This window comes from Equus przewalskii, chromosome 7 (genome assembly GCF_037783145.1).
Source record: "Equus przewalskii isolate Varuska chromosome 7, EquPr2, whole genome shotgun sequence".
Lineage (NCBI taxonomy): Eukaryota > Metazoa > Chordata > Mammalia > Perissodactyla > Equidae > Equus > Equus przewalskii.
Window position 1 is genome coordinate 86119737 of NC_091837.1, and position 18715 is coordinate 86138451.

At 35.8% G+C, this 18715-nt stretch overlaps 1 protein-coding gene across 4 annotated transcripts in view; it reads left to right on the plus strand.

The window, feature by feature from the left end:
* Positions 1 to 18715, plus strand: part of CCDC102B (coiled-coil domain containing 102B) — a 281402-nt gene that overhangs the window by 27789 nt on the left and 234898 nt on the right. For 2 of the 4 annotated variants that reach the window (XR_011542096.1, XM_070627846.1), the window contains exons 2-3: positions 14129 to 14750; positions 16187 to 16329. Coding sequence is in view for 2 of the 4 variants with exons in the window: in XM_070627846.1 (XP_070483947.1) it covers positions 14129 to 14750; positions 16187 to 16329 (765 nt within the window). In the remaining 2 variants the exon portion in view is untranslated. Of the gene's footprint in view, positions 1 to 14128; positions 14751 to 16108; positions 16330 to 18715 lie in introns of all 4 variants that reach the window. The other 2 variants (XR_011542095.1, XM_070627845.1) reach the window with 1 other exon arrangement.

Below are 18715 nucleotides of genomic sequence, written 5' to 3' on the forward strand. Positions count from 1 at the left end.
AAAATAAAAAGATAGTGACGACCCTGAACGCTGGAGAAGATAACAACGTAAAATGGTATAGTCACTCTGGAAAACAGTTTGACAGTTTCTTATAAAACTAAATGTGCTCTTACTATATGACCCAGCAGTTGAACTCATGAATGTTTATCCTAGAGAAATGGAAGCTTATGTTCACCCGAAAACATGTATACCAATGTTCATAGATGCTTTATTTGTAATAGCCAAAAACTGTAAACAGCTCAGAGGTCCTTCAGCAGGTTAGCAGGTAAAACAAACTGTGGTACCTACCTACCATGAAATACTCCTCAGCAATAAAAACAAACAAAACCCCCAAACTGGACTATTCATATATGCAGCAACTTGGATGATTTCCAGGGCACTATGCTGAGTGATGGCTGACAGAGCCAATCTCCAAGATCACATGGTGCCTTATTCAGTTTCCATAACATTTTTGAAATGAAAGAATTTTAGAAATGGAGACAATTTAGCGGTTTCCAAGGATTAGGGACAGGGTGGGGGAACATGAAGGAGGTGGGCTCTGTCTTGACTGTGGTGGTGGATACACAACACTGTACACGTGATAAAACCATATAGAACAAAATACACAGACAAACCAAATGGGTATAAAACAAACTGGGAAAATCTGAATAAGGTGAGTGAATTCTATTGATTTTATTCTACTGGTTCGGATATCGGACTATAGTTTGGGAAGATGTTACTATTGGGGGAAACTGGCTGAAGAGGACATGGGCTACCTTGGGCTATCTTTCCTACAACTGCATATGAATCTACAATTGTCTCAACAAAAATTCAATTATAAACAGTCAAACAAGAATCAACACTTAGGTTCTAACAAGTGTTAGTCTTACTATTGAGATGAATTAAAGCCTTCCAATGTAATTTTACCAAAAAAAGAAAGTACAGTCTAGTCAAAGATCAGGAAATAAAATGGTCACTATTAACCCAACAAAAATGACAGTGTGGTCTAATTAAAGTTCTCAGCAGTAAAGGTGGAAATCCATATACCCTGTGAATATGTGAAATCCTTACACTTTCACACAAAACCTTAGGCATGTCGCCTCCCCCTCACTTCCACAGTGCTGTGCTCATAGTAAGCACTCTAATAGAATGTTCTAATCCAAGAGAGAAGTTAGGAATCAGAGCAGACTTACATTTCACCTAGCCCCCTTTTATTTCTGTAGTATTCATTCCAGTCTGTTGCCACATCTTTTCTGATCGTTGAATATACCTGATATATCATTGCTTTACAGTATCTAAAATCTTCATAGTTTCATTATCATTTTTGGTCCTTCTGATGATTCTCACAGTGTTCTCCAACTATACCATTTGTTGAGTGTTTTAAAAGCAAATATATTCAAATTTAGAATCTAATTCAAAATCTCCATTTTGTACATTATTGGATTGTCATTTGAGTGGTCATACAGACATATGCGTGTATATTTTTATATATGAAAAAGTATGCTATATACATTAGAAAGCATTAGAAAAAAATTACAGTCACACATAATCTAGATATAAACCCTCAAAAGTTCAAAATTTTTCACTGCAATCATAATTACTTTAAAATTAGGTAGGTAAAAATATAGTTTTATGCAATTTTTACTATCTTAATATTTTATCTATATTTTTCAACATTGAAATTTACATTATTATTTAATATACATTGATAGGCACTATTTTTAAAAATTTGACTGTTATGAAGATAATACCAAAAAAAAGAAGTCATCACTGAGAAAGCAGTGGACTTGAGCATAAAAATGCTGTAACTTGCTGCATAATATTTCCATCTCCCCTGTTTCTATGTACTCATATACTGTGAAGTACTTGCCTGTCAAAAGCATGACCATTTGACAAAGATTGCTAGCATTTAGGTGAGAAAGGATAGGTCAAAGCATGGGAGAATTACTGTTTTAAAATATTTACCTTTCTTATTTTGCATTTTCTCTTGATTGCTCAGTTTTTCTGGCTCCAGAGTATAAAAATGAATAAAAAACAAGAACTTCTCAATTGTCTAATATATAGACTCATTACTATTTATTACAAAGATACATAGTAAAGATTGACATTTTAATTGGAGAGCACAAACATTTCAAAATAGTAGGAGAGAAGGTTCAGTTTACTCAGTATTAGAGTGGAAATCTCATCTGTCTTTGGGGTAGTTGAATTCCTTGTCTAACTTTTCAAGTGTTTTGTGTTATGGAAACCTCAAATGTGTTTTGTTAAATTCTTTACCCTTAAGGTTTAGACTCAAGAGTAATTTAGAGGAAATTCCATCCATATGTTTATAATTTAATATGTTAGGCTGGTTTTTCTTTTACTTTTTCATATTTGATGTACAAGACCTCTCTCGAACTGTTTCTTTCAGGGATCTTTTGGCAAGATTAGACTAAATCACAAACCAGAAATTTCAGTCTGGAATTCAACATATATCAATAAGTGTAGATTCTGAACAATACCTAAAAGTTTTCTCACTTTGACTCTAAACACCGTAAAGATAGAGTTGAAGATTACTCAGTGGCATTGATGGACATTGAAAATAATTCTGGTTAATGTTAACTCAGAGTCAATACATTTTCTTATTCTTGAATTGTACTTTATTTTGGAGGGGGCTGGCCTCGTGGCCGAGTGGTTAAGTTTGCGCGCTCTGCTGCAGCAGCCCAGGGTTTCGCTGGTTCACATCCTGGGCGCGGACACGGCAGTGCTCATCAGGCCACGTCCAGGCAGTGTCCCACAAGCCACAACTAGAAGGACCTGCAACTAAGATATACAACTATGTACGGAGGGGTTTGGAGAGATAGAGCACACACACACACACACAAAAAGAAGATTGACGACGCTTGTTAGCTTAGGTGCCAATCTTTAAAAAAAAAAATTTCTTTCTCTTACTATTTACTATTTAATGAAGAGAGAATGTTCAGCTATTTCAACTGCACACCCTCGTCTACTCGAGCAGATCTGTAAAACAATTTCTAAATGTCTAGTCTTTTAAAACAGCCCCTGTTCCTTTCTATCACAGCATGAATGGTGCTTAGTAAACATGCACGATGTGGATGGAAAAATACAATCTTAGTGTATCTAGTGATTATTAACTTAGGTCTGCAACTCAATGAACATTTGAGAACTTGTTAATCTGTGGAGACACTGTGTATTTTTTGAATCTGAAAAACACCTCATAAGCATGTGACATGAACCTTGGAAAAATTAATGAAACATAGAAATTCGTATCCAGAGTACATTGGAACTAAACATGGTTTCCCCTTAAGTCTTCGTTTGCTCCTGAATAATTGTGGTGAAAATGGATTAAACAGAAAAGAGATTTGGCATGCAGGAATTATTTTCTCTAAGTATTGCTGACATTCCTAAATATACACAACAGTTTAGCTCAATCTGCTAAATAATAACATTAAAATCATATACAACCCATGTAAAAATATGTATGTGTACTTCATGTATATACATACATTGCACATACACAGACACATTTATATATGTCTATACACATACACACACGTGTGTGGTATATGTTTTTTGATGTGGTTTAGAAGGAACTTAGGGTACTGAAACCTTAGTTCCTTAAATTTCCTCATTTTGAACAGGCAGTTGAATGCTGTGTTCACAGAGGAAGGCTGGGCTACAAAAGAGTATCTTATTCTGAGGCAGGTAGGTGAAAACAGGGCGTGGAGTGTTGGTGCCATTACCTACTTCGTGGGCCAGTCCTCCTGGCCTTTAGATTTTTCTTTTATAAGAAACACAAAAACGTGGTATTGGCTGCTAAATTCTGTAGGCTTCTGTATGGTTCAGAAGGTTGAAACGAAATTCTTTCCCTTGGCCCTTACTTTCCCTAAGTTAAGGGGCAATGAGACCATGTACTTTGCTGTGGTGTTTGGGTCAGGATGCTGATATTTATCCTGAACATTTGTGAAAGAGACAATTCGGTATAATGGAAATAGCTCCGAACTTTGAAATGGAAGATCTGAGTTAAGCCTTCTCTCTGCCACTTATCAGGTTTCCTTACATTGGTCCGGGCATCCAGAGCTACTTAACAGAATTTCTATAACCATCATGCAAAATGTATATAAAAGAGTTTTTAAAATAGATATTTTATGCCAATGTAAAGAATTATTACATCTGGAGGTTGATGTTTGAAATTCTACTGTTAGCATTTTATCCTCTTAGTTTTTTTAAATACTCAGAGCAGTGGAATATAGTGAAATCCAAGGATCCGAGGGAAGAGCATTCCATTCACAAGGTCCTAAGGCAGGAATGAATGTGGCCTCTTCAGAGAACAGGAGGAAAGTCAGTACGACCCGAGCAAGAAGGGAAGGTAAAGAAAGGATAGGATGTTGGGAACAAAGTCAGAGAGGGAGGCTGGGGCCAGATCATGTGAAACTGAGATTGTGGTTAAATGTTTTCATTTTGTTCTAATTAATAGGCAAGCATTGATAAGTTAGTTTTAATTAGAGAGTTATGTCATTTTATTTAAAAATTTAAAAAGATTGGCTGCTGCATACTAACTAGACAGAAGTATTAGCAGGCATTTCAGCAGTAGTAATGTTGAGACAGGTGGTAGTTGTTTCCACAGGAAAGAGAAAATGATGGTGAAAAGAAGTACATGGATCTAGGAAGTAATTTGAAGTAATGAGATAATAAAATGTGCTGACTAAAGTGAGTCAGAGAGAAACTAGGTTTTTGACTTGATCTGTTGGATGGGTGGTGGTGCCGTTTACTGTGATGTTAACAATGGGGAAAAAAAACTACATTTTCAGAGGGCTGAGGATAGGAGTTCAATTTGGTCAATGTTAAGGTTGAGGTGGAGATTCCTATTAGACATCCAAGAGGAGATATAGAAACATACTGCTCTATGTGAGTCAAGAGCCAAGGAGAGACTAAAGGGCTGGGGATATGGATTTGGCAGTCAATGGCAAAAACATTCTATTTAGTGTTGTCAAGCTTTGGGCCCTCCAATATTTACACAGGAGCAGCAGAGGGAAATAGACACCAAGAAGAATGAGGCAGAGGAATAATCAGAAGAGTGTGGTGAGAAGGAAACAAAAGACAAATGTGTTTAAGGAGCAAGGAACTTTCAAGTGTTTTGAATATTGCTGAGGTCAAGTCAGGCAAGGATGAAAATGAGTATCTTTGGCAATATTGAGGTGACTTGTGATCTTGACAAGTGGGATTTCTGTGGAAAGGAGTATACAGACTTCCACTTGAAATGGGTTGATAAGAGAATGGAATGTGAGGAAACAAAAGCATTGAAAATAGCACATTGGATAAGTTGTCTCTTTTGTTCTGGGAGCTGGGGCACTGTTTGGTGGAGAAGGTGGCAATGATGCAGTCAGTTGGTATGCTGAAGGGACTGATCCAGCAGAGAGGGCAGATCCATGTGACACTCTTGAAACAACCATGTGACAGAACTATTAATGTCTTCATTTTATAGATGAAGAAACTTTTTCACACAGGTTAATGAAGTTGCTGAGGTCACAAGATGGTAAATGACAAAGCAAGAATTTGAACTGGTGCCTATGTGGTTTCAAAGTCCAATCTCTTTTCACCATGTCACCTGTTGTAGGCTGAATAATGCCCCTCACCACCCCAACCCACCCAGAGATGCCCACATCCTAATCTTTGGAACCTGCAATATGTTATCTTATTTGGCAAAAGAGATTTTGCAAGTGTGATTAAGTTAAGCATTTTGAGATGGGGAGATTATCCAGGTGGGCCCAATATAATCACAAGGGTCCTTTTAGGAGAAGAGAGGAAGATCAGTGTGAGCAGGGGGAGATGTGATGATGGGAGCAAACCGTTGGAGTGATGTGATGAAGAGGCCACGAGCCAAGGAATACAGGTAGCCTTTGGAAGCTGACAAATGCTAGAACAGGGTATTATCCCCTCAGAGCCTCTAGGAGAAACCAGCCCTGCCTACTCTTCAATTTTAGCCGAAGGAGATTTATTTTGGGCTCTGAACTTCGGAAGCGTAAGATAATAAATTTGTGTTACTTTCAGCTGTTGAGTTTGTGGTAATTTGCTTCAACAGCAATAGAAAACAAATACATCACCTTTACTATGTTAGTTAGTTATTTGCAGAATTGTCTATTGCCCTTAAGCTCAAGTTACGTGTGTTTATCATGGCACTGTCTAATGATTGCACTGAATAAATAAATTAAATACTAACTTCTACATTCAAAATATTGCTTTATTTGACCATCAAGACAAGGATGACAATCTTACAGTACTTCTTGAAGGGTATTTTTGAAATTTCTGAAGATTACTGTGGCAAATATTTTGGGTACTAGGCCCTCAGTTGCCCTTGGCAGAGGGGAGCTGCAAATTCAAGGGCTGCCAAGGTGCCTCTTGGACTCTGATGGATGTGGGTTCCTTAAATCTGGTCTTTCTCTTGTCCAGAAAAAAACCTGTCTTGTCCATCTTTCCTAGATGTTCTCTGTAGCATCTGGTGAACCAGTAATCTTGGGATTTTGGTGAGCAGGGCTTTTTAAAGACTTTTTGTTTGATCTGATTTATAATTCAAAAGGGTGATTTTTATTCTCTGCCACCAATATGGTCATAGCTCTTTGTACTGAAGTTAAATTCCAGATCATACATAGGAAATAAAGCTAGCAAACAATATCATCTATGTCTTTATATGAATATTACTTTGCTTTAGTAAGAAGTAGGGTGAAATGAAGTAAAGTATTTGGAAATATTATATGTAGGTATAGCTCACAAAGGCCTAAGTACATTATAACACTTCTGCTTCTGATTCCAATTTTTTCTCTTAGCTTTTTGATGTAGGATACATTTTAGCGAATTTGGATTATTAATGTAAAGAATGTAGTGTTGGGAAATTGAAACAGAATTTAACAATAATTTTTTTATTCAAAACTTTTATAACGCTTTTCAAAAGTAAATATGATCATCTTTTGGGCGGTATTCTTCAAACTTCATTATTAAGCCTGAGAAAACTTTCTAGTCAGCTAACACAGCTTGGCAGCTGTGCACAGTCCATCAAATGGGTGTGAGAAAATATTACTGAATCGTACTGACATGAAAGGGTTTTCTCTTTTTCACTATAAAATGTAACCTGATATGTGAAGAATTTCTGATTTAGCCTCATACATTCTTAAAGAGCAAGTGTGAATGGGGTAATTGGCTTAGGAATTTTGCTCAGGAAATGCATAGGAAAATTGGAATACTTTGTAGTTTTGTTTACTAAAACCCTGAAACGGACATAAGTATTGGAAAATGTTGATGAATTCAATATTAAAGAAAATCTATACTTTTAACAAATAAATAGCTTTTAAATAACAAATAAACATAAAATATGGAAAGCATAACCCCTCCCTCTTAGCACCACCTGGTCTGTCATGGAACTGTGATAGGAATTACTTCATAGGGTAATTTACCTTCACATTATTAAGTAACAATAATTTTAATTTTGAGTTGTTGCTTATGTGATTGTCTGGATTTTATGTTAATTTCTTTTTAACTAACATTTATGGGCACAGTTACATTGTCTATGTTACTTAATCTCTATGAAATTATACAATGTGATATTTACGTAGTGGCGTAAATTCCAGATTCAGGGTCACCTGTCCAGCTTTGGAAAGTGGCAGGATCTTTGACATGACCAGGTTTTTGTGGTGTTCTTTCCAATAAATTGTGCACTCTGACTGTTAGCCACCTGGAAATAGTAGCAAGATTATTATTATTTGAAAATAAGATTTGACAGCACTCTATATTTCCACCATAGTTAAAACTAATTTCATTTTTGGCTTAAGGTCTCAATGACTATTTTAGTTTATTTGTTTGGCGCTGTTAAGTTGGATTAGATTGCATGACAAAATTGGTATAGTTTGAGGTTTTGTTGACTAGATCTTTGAAATAAACATATATATTAAGAAATGCTGTGGAATTCAAATGTCAGACTTCCGTACAATGGGTAATAATTGGCACAGATTTTACATATATCGTTAGGAGAAGTATACTTAAGCTGTAAATTCAAATCTTAGATAAAATATCTTTATGTCTTAATATTTGTTCACTGGTGAGACATTTCAGCAATATTTTAAAACAGAACTTTCTTGAACCTGATTGACACCCCAAGTATTACATGAGTAATTAAATTATGTTATATCCTCCAAAAAATTCTAAATCATGTGAACCTAAATTTGTACTTGGCAGACAAAGCACTATAAAAACTTCAAGATGAGCAGCCTGCCAGAAAACAGAAATTTCGTTTTTCCAGGGCTCCTTACAAAGGATGCATTGGCACTTCAGAAAATGGCTTGTGGATTTTGATGCATCTTTCTTTCTTTATTCATATTCCAAAGAAGTAGGACATCACTTTCTACCTCTGACCTATAAGGTTTTAATTTTAATGTAGTATTTATTTTGTTTTATTTTTTGCTTCTTAAAGCATAGAAAGCATTGCTATTGTCTGGGAATGGTAGCGATAACATCAAGCTACGAGGTAGAGAGGTTATTCTGAAACAGTTTATTTTAAAAGAAATGGAGTTAATGTTCTATCATTGAGCATTATCTAAGAAACATTATTTTTTTAAGTAACTTTTTTTACTGAAAACCTAGAAGAGATGACATAACATTGGATTTGAAACAGTGATACATGGCTTCAGCGATACGAGGTAATGGTAAGAGTTAAGTTAAAGAGGAAGCAACGAAGAGTCGGCCAAAACAAGCAGGCTTATCATATGAATTCCAAGCCAATTCTTCAAAGGTAATTTCCATCTCATCAGATAATGTGATTTATAATTTAATGATGACTTGGGCAAACATAAGTATATATGTTTTAAAATGTTTACATTTATGCTTATCTTATACTACAATGCTTTTGGAACATAAAGTATCTAAGTTTTAAATAGCTGGAAACCTTTACAAATGAATTTTATATTATTCCCGTTGCCTTCTTTGTGCAAGTGTTTCCTGCTTCTGTATGATTCCAAATCTCACATTCACATCAACAAACACAGACTAACTGTCCGTATAACTTGCGACAGGTGTGTAGTTTTTAAATACAATATTTAACCATGGGCAAAACTTGAACTCTATCGAAGTGACGTCATGTGGCCATTCACTGTCATTGTTTCACTTACCTCCCTGTCATAACTGCAGTTTTCACATTGAATATTTAGTGCTCTCTTGCAAAGCAGTCCTAAAAATACATTATTTTTTCTACTTTAGACCCACACAAAGTGCATACGTTTTATAGTAACCATTTGTGTGTGTTTGGCAAGCCACATTTTAAAATACAATATGACATTGTACTTTCCTGAATATTGAAAACTGATCCTTCTTTTTCTCTTTTTATCAGCATGTATGGTGTCATATCTATAGTAACAACTGTTCCTTAGCACTATGTTCTGAATCTGTGTGAATCTATTTTCCCCTTGCTGATGTCTTTTATTAACATTATGTGTGTGCGTTAGAGGTCATGTGCTTCTTAGGGAAAAAAAAATCCAAGCAGGGTTTCGTTCAGAATTCATTTCCTATATATTAATGGAAAGCAATAAGTATAAACAATAAAACAAAAATCCCTTTGGACCCTATTTTAGTCTGCCCTGATAGTTTAACTTCTGCCAAAAATGCTTTTATTTCTGGTTCACCTCATTCTTCAGATAATACACATGATGTCACTTCATAGAGACTTCTCTAAGTATATAGGTATGTGTTGAATCACAATACACTATATCTTTCAAAGACAGTTAAAATCTGTGATCGTTAGTTTGATTTATTGTTTTTGGTTATAAGCAATTGTCTAGGATGGTAGAAGCCGTGTCTCTTTTGTTCACTATCACACAGGAGGCCAAAGGTAGGTTTTCCACTCAGATGTAGGGCCTCTAAGGATGTAGACGAGTCAAACATAGGTCCCCCTAGCTGCTACCTGAAGGAAAGGAAACCAGGGAGAGGCAGGCGTGTGGAGAGAGGGGAGTGCTCCTGCATAGCAATCAGATTGCACACAGGAGACCATCGAGGCAAGGTTTGTACAAGGAATGGGCACACCAGGGTCCAAAGCATGGATCGTGGAAGCAGGATGACAGAGAGGAGGGGTGGACAAGCCCCAGACCTTATATACAGTTCCTTTAAGCTATGAGGAGGAGATTGAATTCACTCAGAGCTCAATGTCAGGATCGGTTGACTAATTGTGGTATGATTTAATGAGAGACATTTGAGCGTAAAAAATATCCAAAATGGAAGTCTGCTAAATATATTTCTGAAATAATGTAAAAGATGATCTTACTATGGTGAAAATAGATATTTTGAAGCTGTAGATTTTTGAAATGAGGAAGCAGTGGCTCTGTATTCAAATTTCCTTAATTCCCAAACTGGGTTGACTCCTTCTAAGTGCGTGACTTGAGCTAGTTACATTATAACCCTAAGCCCTAGTTTCTTCATCTCTAGCATGGAGTTGATAATACTACTGAATATATCCCTGAATAATATTAAAATGATGTGGAAATTGATTTTATACCTTTCTTACATGAAATTTAGAGATTTTTTGTAAACCTCATTTATATGTTGCTATCCCTGTTTTTTAAGTATACCATTTTTCTTTCAAAAGACAGAAAAGAAACTGAAAATAAATAGTAAAATAGTCCAAGGTGACATATTAGTGACTTGTATCGCACTGAGGAAAACTGTCACCTTGCCTAGGAGGGAACCTGGGCCAGCCAATGAGCAGGCTTTTTCTTATTTAATGGTCACAAGGACTCAGCGACATGCATGATATTTCTGCCTCCTTTTACAACTAAGGATATGAGTCAAAGGCAATCTATGTAATTTGTCCAAGATCATCTGTCTAGAAAGTGGCAGAGTCAGAACTTGAACCAAGAGAGTCTGGAGCCCAATGTCTTACACATTAAGCTCCTTTTTAGCAAGAAATAATATGTTTAGTAATATTATCTATACATTGTAGACCCATCAAATTTTATTTTGTTAAGTGCTATATTCAAAAATGCTTGCCATCATCATGGTAGCCTGATTGCATGAACTTGCTTTAACAGCTTTACTGAGGTGTAATTGATATGAAATACTGCCCATATTTAATTTGATGAATTTGGACATATGCGTGCACCTGTGAAACCATCACCTTAATCAAGGTAATAAACATCTGCATCACTTTTAAGAATTTTGTTGTGGATCCCGTTTTTTGTGGTAAGAACAATGTGAAAATCAATATAAGAAACCAGAGTTGACAGCATTAAAATATTTTCACATACATGAAAACCTTTGTGCTATAACCACTGACAAATACTTTCACAGTCATCTGAAATAAAGCATGAAGAGTACCCACATATGTATGGAGAAAATGAACACTTTAATAAATACACATGAGGAGTAAATATCCCCATTTACACTTGCTTGAGAAATACTTTAGAACAGGAAATGCTATTCAAGGACTGAATGATTAAACCCAACCCAATTTTCTTTAGTCAGATGTGAAAAAATATGTAATTAATTGTAGGCAAGATCTCAATGTACCAGAATCCGATTATAGAGTCTTCATAACACTAGTGAAATAAAAGTTAATGAGAAGTTTTTAAAGACATTACAATTTTATGATACTGATTTATTTTGAAAAACGGCAAGAATAAATTTGTTTAATATACTGAAATAAATTTTCTGCCTTCAATTTGGAATTCCAACCAAAGAAAATATCACTAAATAGTGAAAATGAATATATATATATATATGAACATACATATAAAATATTTGGTATAAATTATGAGTTCCTTTTGTTCTTTTTAAATATTGGTCTTGGTTTACTAATGGTCCGAGAAATTTGGTCAGTTATATTATCATTGCCCTCTGAATTACCAAAAATGAAGGGAACAATTACTCCAAATCAGCATTAATTCAAATATGATTGGACATACACCAATGCTAACAAAAATAATTACAGCCATGAATCTATATTATTATAATAAGTAGTATAATAAGGAGTGAATTGGTTTGGCACCTCTACAGAGCGCTTATTAAAATGTGTTTTTTTTCTACAACTGAAAGTACTGTACATTTAATATTATGTAGTCATTTTTTTTCAGTGACTGGAGACTTATTTTGTAAGTTATTGGTATAATGAAATCCCTTCAGTTGATTAAATGGGTGGTTTATAAGGAAGCAGTTTATGATCTGTAACTATATAAATGCAAATGAAAAAAATGAGAGGAATTAATGTCATGTATATAAAATGCTATCTAAGATTATTTACACCAGAAAATCTTATTTGATAATAAAAATAATTAATCTTATACAACCACAGAAATTTATTAATTTATAGATTAACCTGCATGTTTTAAGCATTTATTTTAAAGACAAGTTTCCACTTGCTATATCCTCAATATAGCTATGTTGCTATAATGAATAAAGTCATGTGTGTACATACTGATAAGAAAGGTTTGCATTTACCAATTAATTTGTCTCTGATGTTTATATGGAAAGCTATTTTTAATTCCTTTATAAAGCTTTGAAATTGCTAAGACTGTGTTCAGTGTTGCTTACACTGTGAAGCCTCATCATTTCTAAGAGACAGCTGTTCACCTCTTTTTTTTTGAGGAAGATTAGCCCTGAGCTAACCGCTGCCAATCCTCCTCTTTTTGCTGAAGAAGACTGGCCCTGAGCTAACATCCATGCCCATCTTCCTCTACTTTATATGTGGGATGCCTACCACAGCATGGCTTGCCAAGCGTTGCCATGTCAGCACCTGGGATCCGAACCAGCGAACCCTGGGCCAGCGAAGCGGAGCTTGCACACTTAACCGCTGGGCCACCAGGTCGGCCCAGTTGTTCACCTCTTTAGCTCCTTAGAGTATCTCATACATACCATAGGACGCTAACACTGATTTGGCATGTAATATGTGCTACAAAAAGATTGATTACATAAATATACTTTTATAGTATGAATTATGTATTTTTAAGTTATATGTGCTTGTTTCATCCACTGGACTATAAAATCTTTAAGGACAAAGACCATGTCTGATTCATAACATTTTATTTTTAGAACCTATCATACTATTAACCATAGTAGGAAATTAATTCATGTAGCAGTTGGATGTCATTCTGACTGCAAGTAAGAGAACACTCAATAATCATAGCTTAAGTAAATATAGGTAATCATTCTCACAAAACAGGGAAGCCAGAGGTAGACATTCCAGGTTTGGTGCAGCAGCTCAGTCCTTAAATCAAACTCTTTTCGTCTTTCTGTTCCACCATTTTAAATGTTACAGGATGACCGTTACACTTGCCGCTGCCTTTTTTCAGGCAGGAAGAAAGCAGAGCAGAAAGGGTTTCTCATTCTGATGTTTTCATGTTTTTCTAGACAGGAAACTTCCTGAGCAGACTTCCCCTCACATCTCATCAGCCAGAAGCAGGTCATGTGCTGCCTGGAGACTAGTGAATGATCAATGAAATGGAGGTCATCCTGGAAGATTTAGAGCAAGCATGAGTTAGCCCCTGGGATTGGGATGGGGGCTTATCCTCCCAGAGATTAATAGATTCTGCATCCCACCTGGACAACTGTGCTTTAGTTAGCAGGAGAAAAGGGACCAATGAGTAGCTAATGGACAATATGTGTTACAATAAATATTACCTGAAAATAATTGAGTTTATTAAAAAGAATTATTCATGTTGTATGCTATCCCCAATTGCATCTTTATATTTTTATTTGTATTTGTTTGGCAAATTTTAATATAAGCAATTTCTAATTTTTTGAAGATAATTACATACACATACAATCCTCTGTATTTTTAGTTACATTAGAAAGGAAAATATGCAATATTGAAAAGATGTGTTGTTTTCATCAGCTTTCTTTCCTTTTTGATGAGCAAGATTGGCCCTGAGCTAACACCTGTGCCAATCTTCCTCTGTTTTATGTGTGGGGCACTGCCACAGCATGGCTTGATAAGCAGTGTGTAGGCCTTCGCCCAGGATCGAAACCTGTGAACCCTGCGCTGCCAAAGCAGAGTGCATGAACTTCATCACTATGCCACCAGGCTGGCCCCATGTTTTCATCAACTTTCTTTTTCAAATGTAGGTCTTGCTCTTATAATTGCAAAGAAATTCAAATGTTAATTGTGCTTTCTGTCTTTTCTTAGGCCTGAAAAGATAAATATGAATTTAGATTCCATTCATGAGCTAATTGAGGAAACACAAATCTTCCAGATGCAGCAATCCTCAGTGAAACCACCTTGTGACATGGTGGCACCCCCCTCATCCCACAGGGACCCCTGGAATTCCTGTTTACCACTTTATGGGCTGCAATCTCATGCCGCTCACAACTTCCATGCTCACTCCTGCAACGCCAGTGAATGGGACATCTGTGAGGAACTTCGCCTGCGGGAACTTGAAGAAGTCAAGGCCAGAGCTGCTCAGATGGAGAAGACCATGCGGTGGTGGTCAGATTGCACCGCCAACTGGAGAGAAAAGTGGAGTAAAGTTCGAGCCGAAAGGAACAGTGCCAGGGAGGAGGGAAGACAACTCAGAATAAAATTAGAGATGACAATGAAAGAATTGAGTACACTGAAGAAGAAACAGAGTCTGCCACATCAAAAGGAGGCATCAGAAGCTAGTGTTACCCGAGACCTGAAGTGTCCTAGTTTCATAGAAGTGTCCTATGCACAAAGAGACCAATTTCAAATTGGTTCAGAAATGTGTGAATCTATCAAAGAGTGTTTGTTAAGAAGAGAATTTCCTAGAAAAGAGAACACAAATAGTAAGGTAAGGAAAAAACCCACAGTGGAATCTAGAGATTACGTGCATATTTGAACACCTTACATGGTGATGGGGAGGAAGGGAAAAATGACAAACCCAAGGGTAACCATATTTGTGTGCTCAGACCGCCATAATTAAGTACCACAGACTGGGTGGCTTCAGGAACAGAAATGTATATTTTCATTTCTAGAAACTTGCATTTCTAGTTCTAGAGGCTGGAAGTCTGAGATCAAGGTGTCTGTAGAGTTGCTTTCTTCTGAGGCCTCTCTCCTTAGCTCATCGATGGCTATCTTCTCCCCATGTCTTCACATAGTCTTTTCTCTGTATGTATCTGTGTGCAAGATTCTCTTCTTATAAGGATATCATCATTAAGCCCAGCCTAATCACCTTGTTTTAACTTAATTATCCGTTTAAAGACCATATCCCCAAATATAGTCACCTTCTTAGGTGCTGGAGGGGGACGAGGACTTCAATAAATGAGTTTTGTTGAGGGGACACAATTCAGCCCACATTGCTGATCTTACTAAGATGTTTAGCAAAAATTAACTAAGCACTTTTTTATGTGAAAAGAAAATATTTGGAGAGATTTCTTGCTATTTACCCTAATTATGCCAATAATAATAAATCATCCATACAGTAGTATAAACATTTGTCAAGGTTGAGGACTCTGGCCTCACAATAATTCCTGTAAAATGGGTACCACAGGCAAATACCTTTAAAGAACGCTTCACATTCCCGCTCTTGGAATTTCTTGGTATACTTGGGATCTTGAAGTTTCTGAGAATTCTGCACAAAGTAAACTTTTTTAAAACATTTAATCCAACAGTTCGTATACTAATTTACCCATGAAGAGCCTCCTTCCTGCCCATTTTTCGTTGTTAAATCTTGTAAATGCTGTTAACAACCCATGAAACGTATTTTGCGAAACTAGGAATTCATGTTGTCTCTTTAAATGGCATCAGTTTATATTGTCACTCCTTTCTGTTTAATTCCATCTGTCAAAGCAAAATCAGTTAATATCTTGCCTTTCTATAATTCCATCTAAAATTTTAAGCCTTTCCATGATGTGTGGATTTATGGTAGATAGAACCTAGGTTCCACTGTAAATGAAAATTTTAAAAGAGCGAAGAGAAATGTATTTTATTATAATAAGATAGAATATAGAAAGAAAAAAAAAAGCTGGAAGAATACGGGTTAAAGTTTGGTCATATAACACCATGAGAGAATGAGAAAGAAATAAAAATGTGGATTTGATTCTGGATCATAGCATTTATTTCCTTCCAAAAATATGCTTTCTTCATGATTTTTCTATACTAAATTTAAAAGTTGAACAATAAGAATTGTTTTATATTTTTTCCTTTCAGGAAGAAAGTTTGATTATTGACTCATTAAGATTAAATGAGGAAATGAAACTCAATCTAGATTGTTCTGATTTATTCAAGAATGGTGGTTCTGAAAACTGTGCCATGAAACCTAGATTAACACTGCAAGCAATAAATCTGCCTTTGGAGAATGAAGTGCCTGAAATGTCAGCTCTGCAGGTGCATTTGGATGAGTTCCAAAAAATCTTATGGAAAGAAAGAGAGTGAGTGCTAAACATTGTCTCCTTTAACCAAGTCTGATTTTCAAACTTCTTAAAATGATTACCTCTAGTATACTGGCCATATGATAATGTATTTTCCCATGATTAGTGTTGTCCGCAGCCACAAAGGGCAAGGAATGACAGGTACCACCAAGGCTACTTGGTTGTTTAAGAAATCAGAGTTTATTGATAAAGGGAAACAGAACGAGGGGCAGGGATAAAGAGGAACAACAAATCGGTACTTACGACATCCACACCACAATCAGCCGGGGAAGTCCCAATAGTTTGTACAGCGGGCTGGATGCTGACTGTCCAAGTCTGAGGCAAAGAGTCCTTTTCTCAGTGAGACTCCCAATGGTTCTATGCCTGTGACTCCCTTTTACCCTAAGGTTTCTCTAGGTTCTGACTCAGGGTTTTAGACATTTAGATACTTTGAGTTATTTCTTCTTGTTCCCATGGATGGGGTGCTTCTGTCTTTTTTGTTCCCATGGATGGGGTGTTTCTAAAGTCCAGTCAGGTGCCAGTTGGGGTGGCCAACCCAGGCAAGGAACATGATGCAGAACATATTCTTTGTAACTTGTGCCTTAGATCCAGGGTCGAAGAGGCCATCTAAAGCCTCTTAATGGGCAGAATAAAAAAACCAAGAGTAACACGTATATAAATATATATAAAATATAAGTATGAATATAATTATATTTTTATTATTATATATTATGTAAAGTTTCAATTTCCCTGGTTTAAATGGACTGAAATGGTGATAAGTATGCACACAAACCTTTCTTAAATGCTATAAGCTTTGTCTGCCATTCTTTTTCTGTCTGCTAGAAGTTTCTCATTAGTTCCTCTGAAATTTATTCATACCACTAATCATCTTTTTCAGATTTTTTGTCTATATCTCACCATATGAATAGATTGTGATAATACAAGCATCTGTGTATAGAATAAATATTTATTATTCTGCTATCGAACATAAATTCCTAATAGAGGCAATCAGCATTAGTAGAAAAGGGAATAAATTTGAATTAATTTTTAGGCCTGTATCCATATTAACAATTAATTTTATCTGCAACTATGGGTCTCAGTCAAGTTCTAACCTCTGTGTTTTATTTCTTGAAGTATTTAACTTTTTAGTAGTTATAGACTTCTCTCAAACCCACGCACAGCGTTGCTTCACTGACGTAATGTGATAGGAGCCATATGAAACTGTTTCCTAGATGTGAGCCTCTAAGGTGCCAGTTTTAAGGATATGCATGTGCATCCTTACACTGTTACTCACATACATATACACATACATATATATTATGCTTCTTTGGAATAAATTAATAATCCCAATAGTAAGTAAATTCTTCAATTCTCAGCAACTTCAATATATAAGCCACAGACAGGCCAGAGAATCAGAGAGAATAGGCCTTTGACTCCACTTTCTCTTCTCACTCTCCTCTTTAAGAAACCATCCCCTGGGTGTCATGTGTCCATGAATCAACATTAGCATGCAATCCACATGAGACGATTGCAAAACCTTTTTTCTTTCACTAGAGGATATTTCCCAAGGATATAGGATATACTGTTGCTATAAATCTGTCTAATCTTTTAAATTCTTTCTCCCGGAATCTCAACAAGTGGGTGGCTAGAGTAGAGAAGATATGAATGTAATTTTTCCCATGTTCCCAGCTAGTGGGAAAATTCTCTTGACTAGAGCATGGGAATCAGCCGAGAGAACTTAGGGAATCATTTCCACCATTGTCACTGACTAGAACCTCTTCTTGGAATACACTACACATTCTTATATGATTCATACTTGGGGTACTGTTCAGTTTTATGTGATATTACCCAGTATCTGGAAGCTGCTCAAGGACTGAGAATTTGTGTATTTCTGATCTCTCAGATAAAGACTTCCCAGGCTGAAAATTTGAGGTGAGGGTGGGAAACCTGGTCCTGTTATAAAGCTAGGTGCACCTAACATTTAGGAAGAACTTTGGCCATATCAAGTCTTAAGTAAGAGAAAGGATGAGGTAAAACATTTTAGTGAACTGTTTTAACATTTAGAATTATTTCTCAAATTAAAGTACAGATGGCAGCTGTATCCTGTAGAAAATATTTCCTTTGTGTGACTTAAAGAGAAGTAGTATGCTTCAATTATTTTGTTTTGCTTCATAAAATGTTGAATTTTTTCTTAATAAAATGAGATTTAAAATCTTGGTAAGGAGGTACAGAAAAATTCTTCAAAGATTAGCATTAGTAGAAATCCATATATTGTATATATCATGTATATATATAATATATATAATGTATATATATATTTCTCAGTTAACACAATGAACATATTGGCATGCAAGCTTGCAAATCTGGTTAATATTATTTAATATAGTATTGTTAAAAATTAGAAATT